The 21246-nt window shown below is 41.3% G+C and overlaps 1 protein-coding gene across 1 annotated transcript; it reads right to left on the bottom strand.

Moving 5' to 3' along the window:
- Positions 1-6: 6 nt before the first annotated feature.
- Positions 7-19184, bottom strand: eppk1 (epiplakin 1). Its single transcript, XM_079175935.1, has 3 exons — positions 19106-19184; positions 14267-14385; positions 7-13064 (listed from the first exon to the last, which is right to left on the bottom strand). The coding sequence occupies exon 3, from the start codon at positions 13056-13058 to the stop codon at positions 294-296; it is 12765 nt and encodes a 4254-aa protein (XP_079032061.1). The 5' UTR covers positions 13059-13064; positions 14267-14385; positions 19106-19184; the 3' UTR covers positions 7-293.
- Between the last annotated feature and the right edge of the window lie 2062 nt (positions 19185-21246).

Raw genomic sequence — 21246 nt, 5'->3', positions numbered from 1 at the left:
ATCTCACTTGTTTATTGAGCCACACAATGTAACAGTTATAGCAGGACCGGTTTTACAATAACACAAAAGAAAAGCAACGGATGCATGGCTTGCTTCCGGGTGAGATCAACACAAAGTATACTTGGGAAGCAAAATATTTCAGTAAGAACAGCTTTTGCCTAAATGCTGTAAAACATAACTAAGTCCAGATTCTATAGGCCAGGTAATAGTATGCTCAGCTGAATCCCATCTAGTTACACTGATAATGCAGGAAAAACACGAGAGTAAATGATTGTAGAAAGCTTTACTTTCCTTCACCTGTGCAAGGGGAGTAAGCTAAGGCCTGTGATGGGATCTGTGATACACCTCTCAACCAGCTGAAGATAGGTGAGATTCTCTTTTGTGTTGGGGTCAAAGAATCCCTTGGTGTCATCATCAGGGTCAGACAGGATCTGGTTCATTTCTTCATCAAAGTATCCTCTTTGGTACGCCACCTGTACAGGCACTCTATGGCTGTGGACTGGGTCAATTATGCCTCCGGTGGCAATTTGTGCTTCAAGGAGACGGATTCCATGATCTTTGACAATGAGATCCTTTTTCAAGGCCTGGAACAATGAAATTGTGTCTCCAGTGTAGGGATCTTTGTATCCTGTAACTGCCCTTTCTGCTGAAAGCAGCTTGTTTTTCCACTCACTGCCAACCACCCTTTGAGCTACAGCTTCCTCTACAGAAAGTTTCTTGTTTTTCACTGGGTCTATGACAAATCCAGTGGCAGCTTGGGCCTCCAGCAGGATCAGAGAAGTACCAGGAGTCAGCAGGCTTTTGCTTTTGGCCTCATAGATGCTTAGGGTCTCTTTGGTGGACTGCAGGTACACTCCTGCAATGCTGTTGGTCCCTTCAAGGTACCTACGCACTGAATCCATTTCACTTACTTCTGTCACTGTGACACTCCCAGCAGTAAGATTTTTGTAGAGGTCCTCATTGATGATTTTTGATTCCAGCAACTCAGCAGCAGTGACGTCCTTTCTGATTCCATGGAAGTTTTCAACTTCATTTGTCTCTGTGACTGTAGTAGTGATGGTAGTTTGAGTTGTGCTGCTATCCACTTTTGTTTCTGGGGGTTGGCACATGACAATTGAAGATGATGAGGTTGACGTAGTCTGCTGCTGATTGATTGTCAGGATGATTTCCAAGAAGCGTTCGATTGTGATTGATCCAGACTTATACTGCTGCACAAGCTCTCTCCTCTTCTCCTCAGTGATGTATTTGGAGTAGAGCAGATCCCACAGAGACACTGTTGTTCCTTGATATTTCCCTCCTGCTCTGGTTGTTGTTGTAGATTTCAGAATGAATTTTGTTGCTTCATCAACAAAGAAATAAAACTCGCCTTTCTTTGCAATCACCAGTAAGCTAAGGCCTGTGATGGGATCTGTGATACACCTCTCAACCAGCTGAAGATAGGTGAGATTCTCTTTTGTGTTGGGGTCAAAGAATCCCTTGGTGTCATCATCAGGGTCAGACAGGATCTGGTTCATTTCTTCATCAAAGTATCCTCTTTGGTACGCCACCTGTACAGGCACTCTATGGCTGTGGACTGGGTCAATTATGCCTCCGGTGGCAATTTGTGCTTCAAGGAGACGGATTCCATGATCTTTGACAATGAGATCCTTTTTCAAGGCCTGGAACAATGAAATTGTGTCTCCAGTGTAGGGATCTTTGTATCCTGTAACTGCCCTTTCTGCTGAAAGCAGCTTTTTTTCCCACTCACTGCCAACCACCCTTTGAGCTACAGCTTCCTCTACAGAAAGTTTCTTGTTTTTCACTGGGTCTATGAGAAAGCCAGTGGCAGCTTGGGCCTCCAGCAGAACCAGAGTGGTACCAGGAGTCAGCAGGCTTTTGCTTTTAGCCTCATAGATGCTTAGGGTCTCTTTGGTGGACTGCAGGTACACTCCTGCAATGCTGTTGGTCCCTTCAAGGTACCTACGCACTGAATCCATTTCACTTACTTCTGTCACTGTGACACTCCCAGCAGTAAGATTTTTGTAGAGGTCCTCATTGATGATTTTTGATTCAAGCAGCTCAGCAGCAGTGACGTCCTTTCTGATTCCATGGAAGTTTTCAACTTCATTTGTCTCTGTGACTGTAGTAGTGATGGTAGTTTGAGTTGTGCTGCTATCCACTTTTGTTTCTGGGGGTTGGCACATGACAGTTGAAGATGATGAGGTTGACGTGGTCTGCTGCTGATTGATTGTCAGGATGATTTCCAAGAAGCGTTCGATTGTGATTGATCCAGACTTATACTGCTGCACAAGCTCTCTCCTCTTCTCCTCAGTGATGTATTTGGAGTAGAGCAGATCCCACAGAGACACTGTTGTTCCTTGATATTTCCGTCCTGCTCTGGTTGTTGTTGTAGATTTCAGAATGAGTTTTGTTGCTTCATCAACAAAGAAATAAAACTCGCCTTTCTTTGCAATCACCAGTAAACTAAGGCCTGTGATGGGATCTGTGATACACCTCTCAACCAGCTGAAGATAGGTGAGATTCTCTTTTGTGTTGGGGTCAAAGAATCCCTTGGTGTCATCATCAGGGTCAGACAGGATCTGGTTCATTTCTTCATCAAAGTATCCTCTTTGGTACGCCACCTGTACAGGCACTCTATGGCTGTGGACTGGGTCAATTATGCCTCCGGTGGCAATTTGTGCTTCAAGAAGACGGATTCCATGATTTTTGACAATGAGATCCTTTTTCAAGGCCTGGAACAATGAAATTGTGTCTCCAGTGTAGGGATCTTTGTATCCTGTAACTGCCCTTTCTGCTGAAAGCAGCTTGTTTTTCCACTCACTGCCAACCACCCTTTGAGCTACAGCTTCCTCTACAGAAAGTTTCTTGTTTTTCACTGGGTCTATGACAAATCCAGTGGCAGCTTGGGCCTCCAGCAGAACCAGAGTGGTACCAGGAGTCAGCAGGCTTTTGCTTTTGGCCTCATAGATGCTTAGTGTCTCTTTGGTGGACTGCAGGTACACTCCTGCAATGCTGTTGGTCCCTTCAAGGTACCTACGCACTGAATCCATTTCACTTACTTCTGTCACTGTGACACTCCCAGCAGTAAGATTTTTGTAGAGGTCCTCATTGATGACTTTTGATTCCAGCAACTCAGCAGCAGTGACGTCCTTTCTGATTCCATGGAAGTTTTCAACTTCATTTGTCTCTGTGACTGTAGTAGTGATGGTAGTTTGAGTTGTGCTGCTATCCACTTTTGTTTCTGGGGGTTGGCACATGACAATTGAAGATGATGAGGTTGACGTAGTCTGCTGCTGATTGATTGTCAGGATGATTTCCAAGAAGCGTTCGATTGTGATTGATCCAGACTTATACTGCTGCACAAGCTCTCTCCTCTTCTCCTCAGTGATGTATTTGGAGTAGAGCAGATCCCACAGAGACACTGTTGTTCCTTGATATTTCCCTCCTGCTCTGGTTGTTGTTGTAGATTTCAGAATGAATTTTGTTGCTTCATCAACAAAGAAATAAAACTCGCCTTTCTTTGCAATCACCAGTAAGCTAAGGCCTGTGATGGGATCTGTGATACACCTCTCAACCAGCTGAAGATAGGTGAGATTCTCTTTTGTGTTGGGGTCAAAGAATCCCTTGGTGTCATCATCAGGGTCAGACAGGATCTGGTTCATTTCTTCATCAAAGTATCCTCTTTGGTACGCCACCTGTACAGGCACTCTATGGCTGTGGACTGGGTCAATTATGCCTCCGGTGGCAATTTGTGCTTCAAGGAGACGGATTCCATGATCTTTGACAATGAGATCCTTTTTCAAGGCCTGGAACAATGAAATTGTGTCTCCAGTGTAGGGATCTTTGTATCCTGTAACTGCCCTTTCTGCTGAAAGCAGCTTTTTTTCCCACTCACTGCCAACCACCCTTTGAGCTACAGCTTCCTCTACAGAAAGTTTCTTGTTTTTCACTGGGTCTATGAGAAAGCCAGTGGCAGCTTGGGCCTCCAGCAGAACCAGAGTGGTACCAGGAGTCAGCAGGCTTTTGCTTTTGGCCTCATAGATGCTTAGGGTCTCTTTGGTGGACTGCAGGTACACTCCTGCAATGCTGTTGGTCCCTTCAAGGTACCTACGCACTGAATCCATTTCACTTACTTCTGTCACTGTGACACTCCCAGCAGTAAGATTTTTGTAGAGGTCCTCATTGATGATTTTTGATTCAAGCAGCTCAGCAGCAGTGACGTCCTTTCTGATTCCATGGAAGTTTTCAACTTCATTTGTCTCTGTGACTGTAGTAGTGATGGTAGTTTGAGTTGTGCTGCTATCCACTTTTGTTTCTGGGGGTTGGCACATGACAATTGAAGATGATGAGGTTGACGTGGTCTGCTGCTGATTGATTGTCAGGATGATTTCCAAGAAGCGTTCGATTGTGATTGATCCAGACTTATACTGCTGCACAAGCTCTCTCCTCTTCTCCTCAGTGATGTATTTGGAGTAGAGCAGATCCCACAGAGACACTGTTGTTCCTTGATATTTCCCTCCTGCTCTGGTTGTTGTTGTAGATTTCAGAATGAGTTTTGTTGCTTCATCAACAAAGAAATAAAACTCGCCTTTCTTTGCAATCACCAGTAAGCTAAGGCCTGTGATGGGATCTGTGATACACCTCTCAACCAGCTGAAGATAGGTGAGATTCTCTTTTGTGTTGGGGTCAAAGAATCCCTTGGTGTCATCATCAGGGTCAGACAGGATCTGGTTCATTTCTTCATCAAAGTATCCTCTTTGGTACGCCACCTGTACAGGCACTCTATGGCTGTGGACTGGGTCAATTATGCCTCCGGTGGCAATTTGTGCTTCAAGAAGACGGATTCCATGATTTTTGACAATGAGATCCTTTTTCAAGGCCTGGAACAATGAAATTGTGTCTCCAGTGTAGGGATCTTTGTATCCTGTAACTGCCCTTTCTGCTGAAAGCAGCTTGTTTTTCCACTCACTGCCAACCACCCTTTGAGCTACAGCTTCCTCTACAGAAAGTTTCTTGTTTTTCACTGGGTCTATGACAAATCCAGTGGCAGCTTGGGCCTCCAGCAGGATCAGAGAAGTACCAGGAGTCAGCAGGCTTTTGCTTTTGGCCTCATAGATGCTTAGTGTCTCTTTGGTGGACTGCAGGTACACTCCTGCAATGCTGTTGGTCCCTTCAAGGTACCTACGCACTGAATCCATTTCACTTACTTCTGTCACTGTGACACTCCCAGCAGTAATATTTTTGTAGAGGTCCTCATTGATGATTTTTGATTCCAGCAGCTCAGCAGCAGTGACGTCCTTTCTGATTCCATGGAAGTTTTCAACTTCATTTGTCTCTGTGACTGTAGTAGTGATGGTAGTTTGAGTTGTGCTGCTATCCACTTTTGTTTCTGGGGGTTGGCACATGACAGTTGAAGATGATGAGGTTGACGTGGTCTGCTGCTGATTGATTGTCAGGATGATTTCCAAGAAGCGTTCGATTGTGATTGATCCAGACTTATACTGCTGCACAAGCGCTCTCCTCTTCTCCTCAGTGATGTATTTGGAGTAGAGCAGATCCCACAGAGACACTGTTGTTCCTTGATATTTCCCTCCTGCTCTGGTTGTTGTTGTAGATTTCAGAATGAGTTTTGTTGCTTCATCAACAAAGAAATAAAACTCGCCTTTCTTTGCAATCACCAGTAAGCTAAGGCCTGTGATGGGATCTGTGATACACCTCTCAACCAGCTGAAGATAGGTGAGATTCTCTTTTGTGTTGGGGTCAAAGAATCCCTTGGTGTCATCATCAGGGTCAGACAGGATCTGGTTCATTTCTTCATCAAAGTATCCTCTTTGGTACGCCACCTGTACAGGCACTCTATGGCTGTGGACTGGGTCAATTATGCCTCCGGTGGCAATTTGTGCTTCAAGAAGACGGATTCCATGATTTTTGACAATGAGATCCTTTTTCAAGGCCTGGAACAATGAAATTGTGTCTCCAGTGTAGGGATCTTTGTATCCTGTAACTGCCCTTTCTGCTGAAAGCAGCTTGTTTTTCCACTCACTGCCAACCACCCTTTGAGCTACAGCTTCCTCTACAGAAAGTTTCTTGTTTTTCACTGGGTCTATGACAAATCCAGTGGCAGCTTGGGCCTCCAGCAGGATCAGAGAAGTACCAGGAGTCAGCAGGCTTTTGCTTTTGGCCTCATAGATGCTTAGTGTCTCTTTGGTGGACTGCAGGTACACTCCTGCAATGCTGTTGGTCCCTTCAAGGTACCTACGCACTGAATCCATTTCACTTACTTCTGTCACTGTGACACTCCCAGCAGTAATATTTTTGTAGAGGTCCTCATTGATGATTTTTGATTCCAGCAGCTCAGCAGCAGTGACGTCCTTTCTGATTCCATGGAAGTTTTCAACTTCATTTGTCTCTGTGACTGTAGTAGTGATGGTAGTTTGAGTTGTGCTGCTATCCACTTTTGTTTCTGGGGGTTGGCACATGACAGTTGAAGATGATGAGGTTGACGTGGTCTGCTGCTGATTGATTGTCAGGATGATTTCCAAGAAGCGTTCGATTGTGATTGATCCAGACTTATACTGCTGCACAAGCTCTCTCCTCTTCTCCTCAGTGATGTATTTGGAGTAGAGCAGATCCCACAGAGACACTGTTGTTCCTTGATATTTCCGTCCTGCTCTGGTTGTTGTTGTAGATTTCAGAATGAGTTTTGTTGCTTCATCAACAAAGAAATAAAACTCGCCTTTCTTTGCAATCACCAGTAAGCTAAGGCCTGTGATGGGATCTGTGATACACCTCTCAACCAGCTGAAGATAGGTGAGATTCTCTTTTGTGTTGGGGTCAAAGAATCCCTTGGTGTCATCATCAGGGTCAGACAGGATCTGGTTCATTTCTTCATCAAAGTATCCTCTTTGGTACGCCACCTGTACAGGCACTCTATGGCTGTGGACTGGGTCAATTATGCCTCCGGTGGCAATTTGTGCTTCAAGGAGACGGATTCCATGATCTTTGACAATGAGATCCTTTTTCAAGGCCTGGAACAATGAAATTGTGTCTCCAGTGTAGGGATCTTTGTATCCTGTAACTGCCCTTTCTGCTGAAAGCAGCTTTTTTTCCCACTCACTGCCAACCACCCTTTGAGCTACAGCTTCCTCTACAGAAAGTTTCTTGTTTTTCACTGGGTCTATGAGAAAGCCAGTGGCAGCTTGGGCCTCCAGCAGAACCAGAGTGGTACCAGGAGTCAGCAGGCTTTTGCTTTTGGCCTCATAGATGCTTAGTGTCTCTTTGGTGGACTGCAGGTACACTCCTGCAATGCTGTTGGTCCCTTCAAGGTACCTACGCACTGAATCCATTTCACTTACTTCTGTCACTGTGACACTCCCAGCAGTAAGATTTTTGTAGAGGTCCTCATTGATGATTTTTGATTCAAGCAGCTCAGCAGCAGTGACGTCCTTTCTGATTCCATGGAAGTTTTCAACTTCATTTGTCTCTGTGACTGTAGTAGTGATGGTAGTTTGAGTTGTGCTGCTATCCACTTTTGTTTCTGGGGGTTGGCACATGACAATTGAAGATGATGAGGTTGACGTGGTCTGCTGCTGATTGATTGTCAGGATGATTTCCAAGAAGCGTTCGATTGTGATTGATCCAGACTTATACTGCTGCACAAGCTCTCTCCTCTTCTCCTCAGTGATGTATTTGGAGTAGAGCAGATCCCACAGAGACACTGTTGTTCCTTGATATTTCCCTCCTGCTCTGGTTGTTGTTGTAGATTTCAGAATGAGTTTTGTTGCTTCATCAACAAAGAAATAAAACTCACCTTTCTTTACTATGGACAGTAAATTGAAGCCTGTATTTGGGTCAGTGACACACCTCTCAACCAGCTGAAGATAGGTGAGGTTATCTTGTGTGTTTGGGTCAAAAAAGCCTTTGGTGTCGTCATCAGGGTCAGACAGAATCTCGTTCATTTCTTCATCAAAGTATCCTCTTTGGTACGCCACCTGGACAGGCACTCGATGGCTGTGGACTGGGTCAATTATGCCTCCGGTGGCAATTTGTGCTTCAAGGAGACGGATTCCATGATCTTTGACAATGAGATCTTTTTTCAAGGCCTGGAACAATGAAATTGTGTCTCCAGTGTAGGGATCTATGTATCCTGTAACTGCTCGTTCTGCTGAAAGGAGCTTTTTTTTCCACTCACTGCCAACCACCCTTTGAGCTACAGCTTCCTCTACAGAAAGTTTCTTATTGTACACTGGGTCTATGAGAAATCCAGTTGCAGCTTGTGCCTCCAGCAGTACAAGAGATGTGCCAGGAGTCAGTAGCTGTTTGGTTTTGGCTTCGTAGATGCTCATAACTTTCTTTGTGGACTCAACTCTGACACCTGCTATACAGTTTGTAGCTCCAAGGTACTTCTGAATCGATTCCATTTTGTTAACATTCTCTTCAGTTACTTCCCCTTGTATAATCTGTGCGAAAAGCTCCTTTGAGATAATCTTTGACTCATACAACTCACTGGCTGAGACCTGCTTTCTTAGTCCTTTGAACTTTCTTTCTTTGGATGATACCTCTGTAATGATGACAGTGAGTATTTCAATGATCTCCTCCATTTTCATGGCTCCTGTCTTGTATTGTTGTATGAGCTGTTCCCTTTTTTGTTTTGATATGTATTCAGAGAGCAACACTTCCCACAATGTCACCTTTTTGTCTTTGAATTTCCCTGCATTCATGGCGATAGCTTTGTTTTTGAATGCAAGCTCGATCTGCTCATCTGTGTGAAATACATGGGATTCTTCTTGATACAGGGGTAGAAGAAGTATTCCTGTTTCAGGATCTTTCTCGCATCGCTTTATCAGCTGAAGGTAAGAGAGGTTTTCTTTGGTGTTTGGGTCAAAGAATCCATTTGCGTCACCAGTGGGGTTCAACAGAGTTTTTCTTATTTCTTCATCCAGATGTCCCTTTTTAATAGCAACATGAATGGGAAGCCTGAGACTTTGATTTGGGTCAATGATTCCTCCAGTTGCTTTCTGTGTCTCAAGAAGACGAATACCATCACTTCTTTGAATCAGCTGTTCATCCATGGCTTCAAACAGTGATATTGTTGCGTCTGTGTATGGATCTTTATAGCCAGTGACAGCACGTTCTGCTAAGAGAAGTTGCTCATGTACATCTGGTCCAATTACTTTCTCTCGTGCTGCCTCATCAACACCATAGAACTTGTTTTTGAGAGGATCAATGATCCATCCTGTTGCAGCCTGTGCTTCAAGCAGTGCAAGTGCAATGCCAGGTGTCAACAGATCTTCTTTTTTTGCGTCATATATGCTCATTACTTTCTGGGATGGATGAACCTTAATTCCAGCAATGCTCCCAGTTCCCCTTAGGTATCCTCTCACAGGTTCACTTTGGATTAGTGCCTCAAGAGTGAGTTTTCCTTCTTTCACCTGTTTGAATGTATTTGCATCAATGATATCAGAATCCAGTAGTTGTTGTGCAGAGACAGGTTTTCTTAGGCCCATTATCATTTTGGGAGTTTCATTCTCCAGTTTTTCAATGGTGGAAATCACTATTGTGATTATGGTTTGTGTGGTTATCTTCCTTGTTCTGTATTTTTCAAAGAATTCAAGCTGCTGATCCTCAGTGAAGTACCCAGAGTGAATCAAGTCCCACAGAGAAACTGATTTTCCTGCGTAACGTCCTATTAGTATGCTAACAGCTGTCTTTTCAAACTCTTGCTTTATCTCTGTGTTAGTGGACATATTTGTCTTTGTTCCCATAGCTGTTGGTTTGTCATTAAGTGGCAGAAGAAACAGACCTGTTTCCTCATCTTTTACACATCTACCCAACATCTCCTTGTAGGTCAGATGGTCTTGTGTCTTTGGGTCAAAAAAGCCCTTTGTGTCATCAGTTGGGTCTGATAGGATCTGATTAAGTTCTGCATCAAAATATCCTTTCCTGTATGCAACCTCAAGGGGCAAGTGAAGACACTTCAAAGGATCAATGATACCACCTGTAGCAATCTGGGCCTCAAGTAAACGAATGCCATGCTGCTTGACAATTAGATCCTTTTGCAAGGCTTGGAAAAGTGAGATCTTTTGACCTGTGTATGGATCACTGTAACCAGTGACAGCCCTCTCTGCAGACAAAAGCTTTTCATGCATCTGTGGACCAACCACCTTCTCTCTGAGAGCTTCTTCCACTGTAAGTTTTTTGTTTTTCAGAGGATCAACAATGAACCCTGTGGCCGCTTGTGCTTCAAGGAGACAGAGAGCAGTACCAGGTGTGAGAATGCCAATTCTCTGTGCCTCGTAGATGCTTAGCTTCTGATTGGATGGTTGCAGTATCACCCCAGCCACGCAACCTTTCCCTTGTAGGTAGGTTCTCACACTCTCCGTTTTCATCAGATCTGTGCTTGTCATCTTTCCATCGACCATACTGTTGTATGTTTTTTCGTCCACAATTTGAAGCTGCAAAAGATCCACAACAGAGACCTCTCCTCTGAGACCAGCAAAGCTCAACCCTGCTTGTCGTTTTATCTCCTTGCTCTCAATGACCTCTACAATGGTGACAATGAGCTGCTCAATTGTGATTTTCCTTGACTTGAAGAGCTTAAAAAACTCCTGTCTTTTGTCCTCCGTCACATACTCTGAATTGATAAGATCCCACAGTGTTGTGTGCTTGCCCTTGAACCTGCCATACTTAACAGTAATTGTTGTTGTTTTGAACGTTTCCCTAATATTATCATCTATGCTAATTCGGCTGCTTTTGCTTTTGAGTGGCAATAGGCACAGACCTGTAATGGGATCTCTGACACATCTGTCCAGGAGCTGCAAGTATGTCAGGTTCTCATGGGTGTTGGGATCAAAGAATCCTTTGGTGTCATCACTTGGATCAATCAGGATCTCATTCATTTCCTCATTAAAGTATCCCTTCTTATAGGCCACATGGACAGGAATGCGATGGCTGTTCACTGGGTCAATGATTCCACCAGTGGCAATTTGTGCCTCCAGAAGTCGAATTCCATGGTCTTTTACGATGAGATCATTTTGCATTGCTTGGAACAAAGAAATTATTTGGCCATCATATGGATTTTTGTACCCAGTGACCGCTTTCTCTGCTGAGCGCAATTTTTGGCACACATCAGGCCCCACAATCTTTGCTTTGACAGCATCATCCACTGAAAACTTCCGGTTTCCAATAGGGTCAATTATGAACCCTGTTGCTGCCTGTGCCTCTAGTAGAATCAGAGCAGTGCCTGGCATCAGCTTTCCTTTTTGTCTGGCCTGGTAGATGGACATAATGCGAGAATCAGGAAGCAGAATGCCTGCAATGCTGTCTTTCCCCTGTAGGTAGACATTTACATTTTCATCTGCTATCACTTCCTTCACTGACATTTTTCCCTTTTTCAGATCCTCCATAACCTCCTTACTAATGATTTCTGCTTCCACAAGCTGTTTGGCTGTGACAGTTTCTCTGATGCCTTCAAAGACAACATTTGTTGTTTTCACTGACTTTTCTATGACTTCCAGAACTGTTGTCATAATCATCTTGATATTGATCTTCCCCTCTCTGTACTTCTGAATGATGTCTTGCCTCTGGTGTTCATCAAAGTATTCTGACATCACGAGTTCCCACAGAGATACTGTCATTCCCATGTACTTTCCACATGTCACGTTCACCTTCTCCTCTTTGAAGGCCATTTTAGTTTGGTAGTCAATGAAGTTGAAATTCAGCCTGTCTGACTTACCAAGGAGAGGGAGGAGGCACAGTCCAGTGATGGGATCAATGACACACCTTTGCATCAGCTGAAGATAAGTTAGATTATCTTCTGTGTTTGGGTCAAAGAAACCCTTTGTATCATCCCCTGAATCCTCTAGTATGGCGTTCATTTCTTGATCAAAATAACCTCTCTTGTAGGCCACTTCTGTTGGTAGCCTGTGACTGTTGATGGGGTCTATTACTCCACCTGTGGCAATTTGCGCCTCAAGTAGGCGGATCCCATGTTCCTTAACTATGAGGTCATTTGACAGTGCTTGAAACAGGGATATCATTTCGCCTGAGTATGGGTCTTTGTAGCCAGTTACTGCTCGCTCAGCAGAACGCAGCTTTGCATGATATTCAGGGCCAACAAGTTTGTTTTTGATGGCCTCATCCACAGTGAACTTTTTATTTTCTACAGGATCAATCATGAATCCAGTTGAAGCTTGTGCCTCCAGTAGAACTAGTGCTGTCCCAGGCATCAGTACGCCTTTCCTCATGGCTTCATAAATGCTCATTCTCTGATTGGATGAGAGTACAGCAATGCCTGCGATACTGCCTTTGCCTTGCAGGTATTCTTTTACTGTTTCCATCAACATCACATCCTGTGTTGTGGTATTTCCCCTCTGTAGGTCATCAAATGTTTTTTTGTTAATGATCTTTGATTCAAAGAGTTCAGTGGAGGAGATACCTCTTCGCAGACCTTTGAACGTGATGCAAACGGGAAGGAGGACCAGGCCTGTGTCAGGCTCCAAAGTGCATTTCTCTAGGAGGTTTCGGTAGTTAAGATTTTCTTGTAAACTTGGATTGTAGTACACTTTGAGCTCTGACATCTGGTCATTGAGCAAACCTTTTTCATAGAAGCCCTTTTGAATCGCAGATTCAACTGAAATATTTGACTTCTCAATTGGATCAAACAGGCCTTGAGTGGCGATCTGTGCTTCCAGCAGCCTCAATCCATAGTCTCTTGGGACTAAATCTTTTTGCACAGCTTGGTATAAAGATATCATTTGGTTGGTGTAGGGGTCTACATAGCCATTGACAGCTTTCTCGGCTGTGAGGAGTTTCTCTTTCATCTCCGGTCCAACTATTCCCTCCTTAACAGCATCAGCAACGAGAAGCATTCGATTGTTTATTGGGTCTACAATACCCACTGTGGCAGCTTGTGCTTCAAGCAGGGCTAATGCTGTTCCTGGCTTAAGCAGACGTTTCTTCATGGCTTGATATATGGTTATCTTCTCCTTTGTTTTCTCCAGAAAAACGCCAGCCACAGGTCCATGGACCTCTGTGTGGCCATTTTGATTAGAGTCCATCTTCTCCTATAGAGCCATATAACAAAAAACAGTTGCTTAAATTGGTTTAGATATTGCATGCATTGTCTGCACGTAACATTAAAAATATGTTGTGACCTCTACAACATTTTATAGATACATAAAAGATGTTAGATGGATGATAGATGTGGACAGTAATTTTGAAGGCTGTAATTTATGTTGCTGTTGAGTAGTGTTACACTGAGAGGTGCTTCTACTTTGTATAAATAAAAGTAGACTATTTTCGAAAAAGATCAATGGAATTCAACATCACCTCTGACTACAGTCTCAAATTTTGCATAGACGTTTTGTAAAATGAATTATTTTTCCATTTCTAGCTCTGTTTTTTTTCCATTTTGAGTTAACAGTACGGTCCACCTATATATCTAATAAAATGTTAGGGTATTGGCTGCTCTTAAGGTTAAAGTGGGGATTATTTTTAATATTTTGCATTATGTTGTAGTTGGTTTGCATCTTTTTATTCCTTCACACAGTGTTATGTTGCTAGCTTTGCCTGGTTGACACTGTTTATTTGTAATCATGCACTAATTGTAAACCCAGGTTTCATTGCGGCGCTGATTACTGATCCCCTCCATATCTGCATGAATACGTTAACATCAAAGACAAAGCTTGTCTGATTCCAAGCTTGTATTGGTTGGCTAAGAATTTGGATTTTGTTCAGTCAGTTATTTATAGTCTGTAGAAGTCATAATTCAAGACCATTGCAGTGTTTGAATGCCTAAGTTACCTAAAAAAACTGTAAACCCTGAATGATTGAAAACAGCTGCTCACTACAACTTCAAAGCATTTTAAACATATAAACACTATGGTTGCTTTGGTTGTCTTATAGTGATTTAAAACTGCAGCTTACTTTTATTTCTTTTAAATTATTTTTGTCAAGATAATGCAAACACTTTTTCAGGGAATGCAAAAGTTCTTAAAACAAATCTGTCCACCTTAGACCTTAAGGGAATATGTAATATAATGCAGCAACATACTGAAGGTAAAATGTTGTCAGTTTGAGACCATTCATTTTCAAAATAATGAGGTAATGCCTTAAAATCACCAGCCTGTGGGGGAAAATACAAAGGTAAATAATAATTTGATCACATCCAAGGTAATGATTTTTAGTTTCCCTTAAAGTTCAGGAAGTGAACTTGAATTGCAGCCATAAAAAAAAAAAATTTCAATATGGGATCTGTCTTCCAAACCTTTCAGTTTCCTTATGAGTCTGTGGGCAGCCTCAGATCCTCGGGTGCTCAGTTTCCTTTCCAAAATCCAGGATGAAGACCAAAGGTCTGTAGGCATTTATGGTCATGAAACTCCGTTCCTGTAGAGATAAGGCAAGTAAATATCATTTTGTTTATCAAATCTCTTCCTCATAAGCATGTTTATCATTTGACGCTGTTATTTTATGATGTTTAGTTGTTGTTTTTTATCGTGTACTCGTAAGTCTTTATTGCACCTGTGTATTTATGTTATATATGTTCTTTGTTTTAAAGCAACACCATCAAATTCAATTGATAAACACAATATCAGATTAATAATCAACAAAGACAAAGATTATAATTATAATGAAGGTGATATTGATACAACACTGGCCCTGTGTATGTTACGCTCAATCCAATAAAAAAGTAAATTACCAAACTAACAAAAAAGAGAAATTAATATTTTTGTGACATGAATAGTATTTCTAGTTTGACATTACAAACTTAATTTTGAGTAGATATAAAAGGTAATTCATGTAGAACAATTATTTATTTAGTTTCAAACAATTTTAAAAATCTTAAATAATAAAAGAGGTCTACCTTGTAACCACCTGCAATTAATTGTAGTTACATTCCAATTGAGACCTTTATTCTACAGACCTTACAGATTTCAAGCACGGTCAAATTTTAATTTCCGTCTGTGCACAGATTAGACATGAACTCTGCCAGTTCATGAACTTCTTTCATCATGTATTTGCTTTGGCATTATGAGACATATTGCTTAACAACTGGAACAGCCAGATGCCCTGTGTTGTAACAACAGACACGGAACACAAACACTTTGCAAGTCTTAAGCCTTTAACCTCGTCTTTACATTTCTCAATGTTCACCCTCCTTTTACCCTTTGTTTTTGGCCTCCACCACCTCCTGAGGGAAATATCTGGCTCTTTAAATGCAAAATGCTCCACAATGTTCACCAGCTAATTGCTAACTGTCTGTACGCTGGTTTTCTGTTGCTAAAAACAGCTACCTGCTGCAGCTGCAACAACATTGATATGTGCAGAACAAGATGCTAAAATGCTCTTAAAGATGCTAATTTTCACTAAGAGCACTTCCTTTTACGTGCAAGTAGTCATGCAATCCAGTAATTCATATGAAAGTATTGGTTCTAGCCACTTCAAAGGGGTGGAAACTGTAACATTGGAGTCATACCACGTGCAGCTGCGATGGCTAAAATCAGTCAAGTCAGTGAATACATCTGTGAGGTATAATCAGAATCCAACTCTAGAACACAGTTTTATACACCCCCAGTACTATTAAATCACCTCTTACAAATAAGGACAATACCCAGCAGCTCATTCCACACCTTCTGTGGAAAGGTTAATGGATTTTATATGATGTCATTGCTTTCAGTAGGAGTGAATATTTCTCACTCTCAAAAAACAGGGTGTGGAGGGGAACGCTGCCATGACGTTCACAAACCTGCTCACCGTTTTAATGCACAACTGAAAGGGTAAAGCCAGACAAAGCCCTATTCTTTACACTATTAGTTCCATATGTTACCCACTGTGGGAATTCTGTCAGAAAATCAACATTATTTGCTTCACTGCATGAGATGGAAATCACTCAGCTACCGCTCAAGCCTTTTTGCACAGTAGCCTATGAGCACCTTTTAGTTAAAAACGGGGCTCTCCTGTCATTTCTTATCTCAGTGGACTAAAGGTGTGTACTGCTTTACGACACCTGTAAGGTCGCTATCCTGCAGTTACAGCATCACCTGTATTTGTATCCTACAACAGCAGTCATGCAGTGCAGCAGTATCTCTGCCTGCTGCTGCTGAATGCTCTGTTTGAGACCGTCACCCACTTTGTAAATGTTTGAATGTCTATAAAGATGTTGAACATTTACTTTGCATTTATTACGCCGCAAATGCATCACCTGCATGAAGCGTCAGAGTTGTTTAAATACCATGGATTCACTGTGTACTGTTCGCTATAAGTACTTAATCAAATTTACTTTCCTGCCCCGGAGGAGGTAGTGACAATGAAGTAGACTCAGTGTTACACTTCTTTCTGTCGCGAAAAGCAGTGGCCCCCTTGTATGATTTAATGCAGCGCAGCACAACAGCTCTGCCATAACGTCATAATATCTAACTCCTAATGTTCCACTTTGTGTTGGCACTGTCAGAAACGTGTCTATTCAATTACAGGTTATTTATTGAGGTCCTATAAAGGTGGTGTTGAACTGGACAGCATTTTTTTTGTCACTCCCATGTACAAACATGAAGGGGGGCAGAATATTTCAAACACCTCTAAATATAATGCAGTCCAGTACAACACCAACGTGCTAAAACATGTCATTTAATTAGCACTTCTATGACAGTGTCAACAAATTATAGGTGTTTTAAAAGCAGAGGATGAATGCACCTCATTATCTGTTCTGAATCTATCACGAATACAATGCTAATTACAGCTGCTATTAACTATTCATCTGCCGATTGATTCATCTGCCACCACATTTGTTTTGTAGCCCGAGTTTACATCTTCAGGTGTTTCCTTTTGTCCGATAAAGATAAACACGTGAAAGTAGAACGTTCTCACAGTCAGGAGGCTGGAGCTTGGTAATGTCTGACATTTGTGCTTGAAAATTTAATGCAAAATAGTTGTCAAAGAATTTCCTGTTGATCAACTAGATCAATGACTCTTTACAGCTCTAATTTGAACGACATCACCATTACTTTTAACTAATGTTTTCACTAATCCTTTCAGCCAACAAAGAAAATCTGGTTACCTTTAACTTTGACCAGATGTTAGATACCAGTAGTTTAATTAAGGAACAAGCGGTAACGCTTTCTATGACGCCCAATACAAACATACATATAATGCATTATGATCTGCTTTTAACACGGTATAATTAAAGTTATAAGCCTTCACAAATATATTTAAATAAATATAAATATCATAATGCTTAATAACAATAACCGTAACACACATTTTATTAGGTCGAGTATAATACTTCATCATTTCTGGTCACTCTCGGACATTTGGATCATTGTTGTAATACGTTATAATCTTCGAATGATGCATTAAAATGTGATTATAGGTTACTCTCAGTGGTCATTGTTTGCTTTAAATAGAGGGAAAAAAGATAGCATTAAATCTATGCAAGAACAACACACAAAGCGTTGTAGAATGAATGTGTTGTTTAATGGGTCATATCAGAAATCGAGTAGTCCAATTTGACTCAACTTTTAATGATGAACAACTGAATGATGGACATTTACATTTCACAAATATAACGTTTCCCCAAAAAACTAAACACTTAATTGACTCAAAATACTGTCTTTATCGTACATGAAACCATTTCTACTTCACCTGTAGCTGTATATAACGGGCCATTATTTGAGTCAGTTGGTTCCTTAGAATTAGAGTTTTTTGGGGAAACATTACATTAGTGAAATGTAATGTTCCATCATTCAGTTGTGTCAAATTGGAGTACCTAACCATTGTCTGTTATGACCCGTTATATACAGCTGGAGGAAATAGAATAGTTTTCAAGTATTATCTATATTTTGAGTCCATTGAGTCCTTAGAGTGGGTTTTTGGGAAGACAATACATTTGTGACGTCGGTTTAATTATATATTTACTCACTTTACTTAAAGCAAACAATGACCACTCACAGTGACTTAGAACCAGCCTGTAATGTATTATATCTGCCCAAACATCAGAAATATCATTACTTCACCTAAAGCACCCAATGGCCACTTAGAGTAACTTGTAATCACGCTGTAATGCATTATCAGAATATTATAATGTATTACAAGTTTGTGAATTATAATACACTATGAGTCAGTGATTATGAAGTATTATAATACTTGATCTTATAAATCATTCTAAAGCATATTTATGAGTGCTTGTCATTATAATTACACAACCCTATAACCAGATTTTAGTATTAAATATGAAATATTCAAGCATTATAAGTAAAACTGATTCACTGCACAATGAGTTTGACAAGTCAAGCCTCCGTGTCTGAATAAGTGATACGGTTTCCAACTGGACAGGGACCAGCTACCTTGTGTGTCTTGAAGAAAAAGAAGATCTAGACCCAGTGTTTCCCCTCCCATTGTATTAGGGGAGCGCATAAAAAGAGTTCAATGTACAGTTCAAATACTTGTTCAGCTGTTATATTGACTGCTGTCATTAAAAGAAACACATGAACACCAAGCTGTAAACCCAGGGGAAACACTGTAGAGCAATTTTAAGATTGACACCACGCTGCAAATTGCCGATCTGTTCTCACCCTTTGTATCTCACATAGCACACATCATTGCATCATGTATATGACACCCAAGTCTTTATCATTGCATTCTTGACACTATCTCAGCCGTAAAAGAAACAGGAATGAATGAGGCAATGGAGTATCAATTGTTACGTAATAGTTTCTGCCGCTGTAGAAAATGTTGGATTGCCATCATGTGTGCCAACAGCCCAGAGGGGAATGTAGACGCAATGTTCAGTCTTGTCAAAAGCCGTCACAGTTGCACACAGGCTGTGTAAAACTATATCTTAACAAGTGTGGTCAAAGGTAATCAGTGAGGAATGTTTGCTTTCCCTTTTTATCAGAAGGGAGTTGGCTGACAGTGCAGGATATTGTTTTTTTCAACACTACCTCGGTCCCGCTCAAAAGAAAACTAAGCTGCAGCTTAAATCTGCACTTTACTCTGGATTAAACAACACTTTCACTAAAACAATTAGCTTTCCCCTGACCATTTTCTTTAGAACTTAGAAATATTGAATTTCCAATCACCAATCTTAAAATGATACAGTATTTGCTCTAACCTGACGTTTGTAGAAAGTCCCACTCGGGTTAGCAGTCGGTGTGAGCCGGTGTGAGAGGGGACCTTGATGTGCTCCCAACGTCTCAGCGGTATAGTCCTCTGTGCTCACCGGACTCTTATACAGCAGGTCCAGCTGTTAAGTCCCTCCCCTCCCAACGAACAGCCTCCTCTCCTCAGGCTGTGACGAAGGACTTTTACCACTGAGCTCAGGGTGCCAGAAATTCCTGCAGACTTCCTAAGAACCATGTCCATTGTGCTATTAGACAATAACAAGCAAGCACATTGATCCTTTCTTATTGTGCTATAGGTGAGCAGATAATTCAACTGACAATCATGTAACCGAAGCTCAAATAATGTTACTTGTGTAAAAAAAAGTCTTAAAGATTGTTCTGGGTCAAACGCAGGTGTCTTAAACCCTCTTTGTCTTTTATTGACGCTCAGTAAATGATTTTTCTTTCACATACTAAAAGTGAGGTGGTTATCTTCCTTATCTTGTGGGACAAGCAGAGCCGGATGCGTTGGTGATTACAGAGAACTTTGTCGTTCCCTCAGGTTTATCAGGTTTTCAACTGTGAATACCAGAGACATTACAGGGGGGGGGGGGGGGGGGGGGGGATTATAGTGTTGCGAAACAAAACAGACACCCTTTCCATAGAATATATTTGATTAGGTGCATAAATCAGATGCGGAGACATTAGTCACATTATATTGTTAGTGGAAACATCCTGCCCAGGTGTGTGCAGCGACAACAGGCGATGACGACGTTTCACTCAATCAAGCGTGAGAACACTTCAAATTAGTGTCTCAAAAGAGCAGAAGTCACCCTTTAAAAAAGAAAGAAAAATGTTCTATAGAAGTTGTGCTCCAAATTTGTTCTTTAAAATAGAAACCAAGAAACAAGGCGATTAACTCACGATTAGATCTTGAAGACTGGGTGCTGGATCCTTCCAAAAATGTCCAATTAGAGTAGAGTGCAGTTCTGGTTTTTCCTGCTTTAATACAATTCACTAGCTGATAAATGGGCCTTGATTGTGGGTTTCTCTAAAATAAGACAGAACAACTTGATTGTAAGTGACTCGACATATCACAAAAGATAGAACTCCATAAACTAGAATAAACTTCTTTCTCAATTGTGCATAAAACTACAAATCCAGGCTTTAAAAAAATATTTAAACTGAAAATGTTCCTTTTTTTAAACTAATAAATGACCTCTTATGTCAAGAGAAGTAATAGATAATGTTCATAACCTTTTTGGTTTTCTGAGGATTGAGCTAGATATGCAATCTAGATCAACTTGACATGATGAAACCGGTACTACGACATGTTACACAACAAGTGACTCTCTGTGGTAGAAATTTGCTACAAAACCAAATAGCTAATCACGCCAACACACTTTTGGCTATCAAGTGCTTTTCTCACTGTCTTCTCACATTTGTCCCCCAGAATCATCAGACTCAGGTGCCTAATTAAACCGGGTGTGGTAGCCAGGAACTCTGGGAGAAGGGAGGATGTTTTGATGACTGAATGAATTTGAGCAACTTGGAACCAGACTGATAAGGTCACGGGGCAAGTCTCTCTTTGTTTGCTCTGAAGGAGCCAATTATAATTTTTCTAAAGTAGTAAAGAAGATTGTCGTTGCCAGCTAATATTTAAAGGTCGGCAAATTACTGGTAGAGATGAGATCCAACTTGCAATAATGATTTGGGATGGTTTCAGTGATGAACTCTTTGTATAACAAATTGGCCGGCATGATTCATAAGCTACAGGGCATATGTTACTTTACTGCAACTTACTTCAAACACCGCCTGTGCACACTCTACAGTATGTCGGCAGTTAGAGTTACAATGACTTTGTTTCATCTTACCTTACCAACCTGTAGTCAGAGATGGGCAAAAATACATCAAAATGTATTTTGATACAAAATACAAAATACCCCCAAATAAATGATTACAACAAAATACAAAATACAAAATACTGGTGCCAGAAAATGTAACAAAATACATGTATTTTGTATTTAAAATATAGGAAATACTTTTTTCTGGATTTTCCGTTTTCTCACAATGTGGTATAGCAGAGCATTCAGGTTTATATAATGTACATAAAGCTCTGGTGAACCCCACAAACAGGAAGAACAGTCACAGA

This window comes from Pholis gunnellus (genome assembly GCF_910591455.1).
Source record: "Pholis gunnellus genome assembly, chromosome: 16".
Lineage (NCBI taxonomy): Eukaryota > Metazoa > Chordata > Actinopteri > Perciformes > Pholidae > Pholis > Pholis gunnellus.
This window is presented reverse-complemented; position numbering and strand designations above follow the sequence as displayed.